The following is a 2,968-nucleotide window of genomic DNA, read 5'->3' on the forward strand; positions in this document are numbered from 1 at the left end:
TTTTTTTTAAATTTAATTTTTTAAAAAATTATTAGAAAATCAAAATATAGTTACCTCCCCTCTTCTGTAGCTATCCCATTTTGGAAATATGTAAGTGTGCTTTCTTCCCCTCTGGAAAAGGGGTGGGACTACCATTTCTTCAGGTATTTCCCAATCTCATCACGAAGCTCGCGAGCACACGACGCTTCCAGTATCCAAACCTCCATTGACCCCCGCGCGCCCGTCACTCGAGCAAGCAATTTTTTGGTGACCTACGAACTGAGCAGCGCGAGCAAACGACGCTTTTCGGCCTGTCGTGCTTCTATTCCGGCTTCAAGTCTCCAAGAGTCGCCTTCGAACATTCTATTTTCACCGTTCAAGTCGAACAAGATGACCCAACCGAGTCTCCAAAGGTTATCTCGGAGTATCTCTCCAACATCAACATACAATCCCCCAAGGGCAATGTTCAGCCTGGCCCTGCTACCATCAACAGTGCTATGCCCGCCCATACGGCCGTTGCTTCTACATCCAATGACGCTCCCAGCGCCGCTACCGTGGCAGCTCAGTCGCGCCTGGAGATGCGGCTCAAGTTCTGCTTGGACGGTACTTTCGAGAAGATTGCAGGGGCTCCTCGGGCGTTCTTCAGAGACAATCGCTCAATGACTGATTCCCAGCTTGCCAAAGTGGTGGCTCGGATGGAGCTCCCGGTTGCTTATGAGAAGCCCGCTGTCACTGGTGTTTCTCTGCCTCCAGATGAGACCACCTCAACCACCGAAGAGAACACGGCTGTTGATGTTGGCGCGTCAGCTTTGCCCATCAAGTCGATGAACACTGAAAGCTTCAAGGCTGCCACTGCTGGAACAAAGTTGCCTGGTCCAGTTGACAAGAACGTTGGATAGAAGCCAATCAACACGAACATCACCCCAGCTCATATTGGCAACCTTGCTGCGATGGACGAGACTTTGAATCAGTTTCTTCTCGCAGCAGATCGGCCCATAAGCGTCGCAAGTGGAGCTTTGACGAAGATGAGGAAGCTCTCGTCGACATCAAGCAGAGAAGTGAAGAGTTTTATCGTCAGATAGAACCTGTCAATCGCCGCACACGTCGCTCGGGATCCTCTTTCTATTACGTGGAGCTAGCTGTGGATGATGAGGAGTTGTAGGCGGGTCATGGATTCATCAGCAACATCCGGTGATCAGAACGAACATGTCGACTTCGAGTTACTGGACCAAACAGGTGTCCATTTCGTGCAGGCTTAGGTTTTATTAGGTGGAAGGATGACGGCGTGGGGAGTGAGTGGGAATCACTGCTATCAGTTCAGGGAGATTCTTTCAGGGACCTCGGTGAATTTTAGCTAGCTTAGCTCTCAGTGGAGCTCTCGTGGTTTTCACTTTTCATACGTCTTTCTTTTGTTCATGTGTTTTTTTCTTCGTATTTTTTTGTGCCGATTTTTTTCTCGTTGATCAGGGCGTTGATACTGACGATCGCGACGACAGATACGAGGACGGCGAAGTCAGAAGGTACGGTGCAGGTGAATCTTATCGACCTTACAACCGTGACCGATCACCTCCCCCACGACCACGCAGTCCCATGAGGGATCGCGGTCGCACCCCGCCGGGAGGTCCCGACAGCTATGTCCCCGGCAGACCGTCTCCTCGACGCAGGTCACGCAGTGTTGATCGCTTCCGCGACAGATCAAGAGATCGTGGTGCCCCTCAGCGTTGGCGTCGTAGCAGAAGCCGAGGAAGAACCGACTTGCATCGTGGTTCTCCAAGAAGAAGCCCAATGAGAAGATCGCCGCCTCCCCGGTTCATGTCTCCTCGGCGAGACGACCGCCGTGATGACCGGCGAGATGACCGGCGCGACATTGACAGAAGAGACGATCGCCGAGATGACAGGCGATTTGACGACAGAAGAGATGATCGCAGAGACGACAGAAGAGATGATCGAGATGAGCGCCCTCGTTCTCCTCTCCCGCGTCGCGACTTGGACATCAGGTGAGCATAACTTCTTTATTTTCGACTTTTTGAGCAAGCTTTTAGTAACTCTTGTGTGGTAACAGACGCAGGTCCCGCTCGCCTTTTGACAGAGACAGAATTCGCCGGGATCGTTCTCCCCCTCTGAGACGTTCTCCTCCAGCCGGTCCCCGCGGCGGAGGTTCTTATCGTCCTCGCTCTCGTTCTCCGGAACGTCGAGACCCTCGCGATGACAGATATCCTCCTGCTGCCTCGACCTTCCGTCGCCAGTCACCGCCGCCCCGGGATTCCGTCAACACTTCGGTGATCAACTCTCGCAGCGGCTCTGGTAGATCCTCTCCGCGGCCTCCTTCTCGTCGTGGCCGGGACGATCGGTCTCGACCTCAGTCTCCCGCGCCCAGGTCTCCGCCTCGTCCGCCCTCCATGAGAGCGCCAACTCCCGTACAAACTTCGGCTCCTCCCCCGCCTAGAGAGACCCCCAGACAGGCCCCCCCGCAGCCCTCGCCACAGCAGCCTGTCCAGTTGACTATGCAGCCAGCCCCAAGGCCAGCGGCTACAGAGATCAATTCTACTCCCATGCGCTCTCCTCCCCGGGCCCCGGCAGCGCTTAGAGCCCCTCCCACCGGCCCGGCCGCCTCCCGCAACTTCACCTCCCCCGTGGCACCCATCCCGCAACACTCGACCCCTCAAATCCCCCCGAGCGGCCCAGCCCGGGATACTACTAGTCCTAGCATCCCGCCCTCCGGACCCCGCGGCTACATCGCTCCCTCCCCCAGAGGCAACTTCACCCCTCGCAACAGCATCGGCGGAGGAGGCCGCGGCATCAACCCTTCCTCCTCCTGGGGCCCGCCCAACTCTGTCTCTAGGAACAACAACCACCCCTCCCATCTTCCACCTCGACAAACCTCCTCCCCTACCATCCCCACCCCGACCGGTCCCTCCTCCATCCCGACAGGTCCCCGCTCAGCAGGGGGTAGCATCTCGGGCCCCTCCCACAACGGCCCCCCCTCCAC

General features: G+C 56.2%; 2 protein-coding genes across 2 annotated transcripts; both read left to right on the plus strand.

Annotated features, from left to right (window-relative positions):
* Positions 1 to 476: 476 nt before the first annotated feature.
* Positions 477 to 878, plus strand: PODANS_3_5085 (uncharacterized protein; the record flags this gene model as incomplete). The annotated part of the gene is made up of 1 exon (XM_001909263.1): positions 477 to 878. One exon carries the CDS (start codon positions 477 to 479, stop codon positions 876 to 878), a length of 402 nt encoding a protein of 133 aa, XP_001909298.1.
* Positions 879 to 2,378: 1,500 nt separating this feature from the next.
* On the plus strand, positions 2,379 to 2,726 carry PODANS_3_5090 (uncharacterized protein; the record flags this gene model as incomplete). The annotated part of the gene is made up of 1 exon (XM_001909264.1): positions 2,379 to 2,726. A coding segment is annotated over one exon (348 nt), but the record flags the coding sequence as incomplete, so codon positions are not given.
* Between the last annotated feature and the right edge of the window lie 242 nt (positions 2,727 to 2,968).

Source organism: Podospora anserina, chromosome 3, assembly GCF_000226545.1.
Source record: "Podospora anserina S mat+ genomic DNA chromosome 3, supercontig 2".
NCBI lineage: Eukaryota > Fungi > Ascomycota > Sordariomycetes > Sordariales > Podosporaceae > Podospora > Podospora anserina.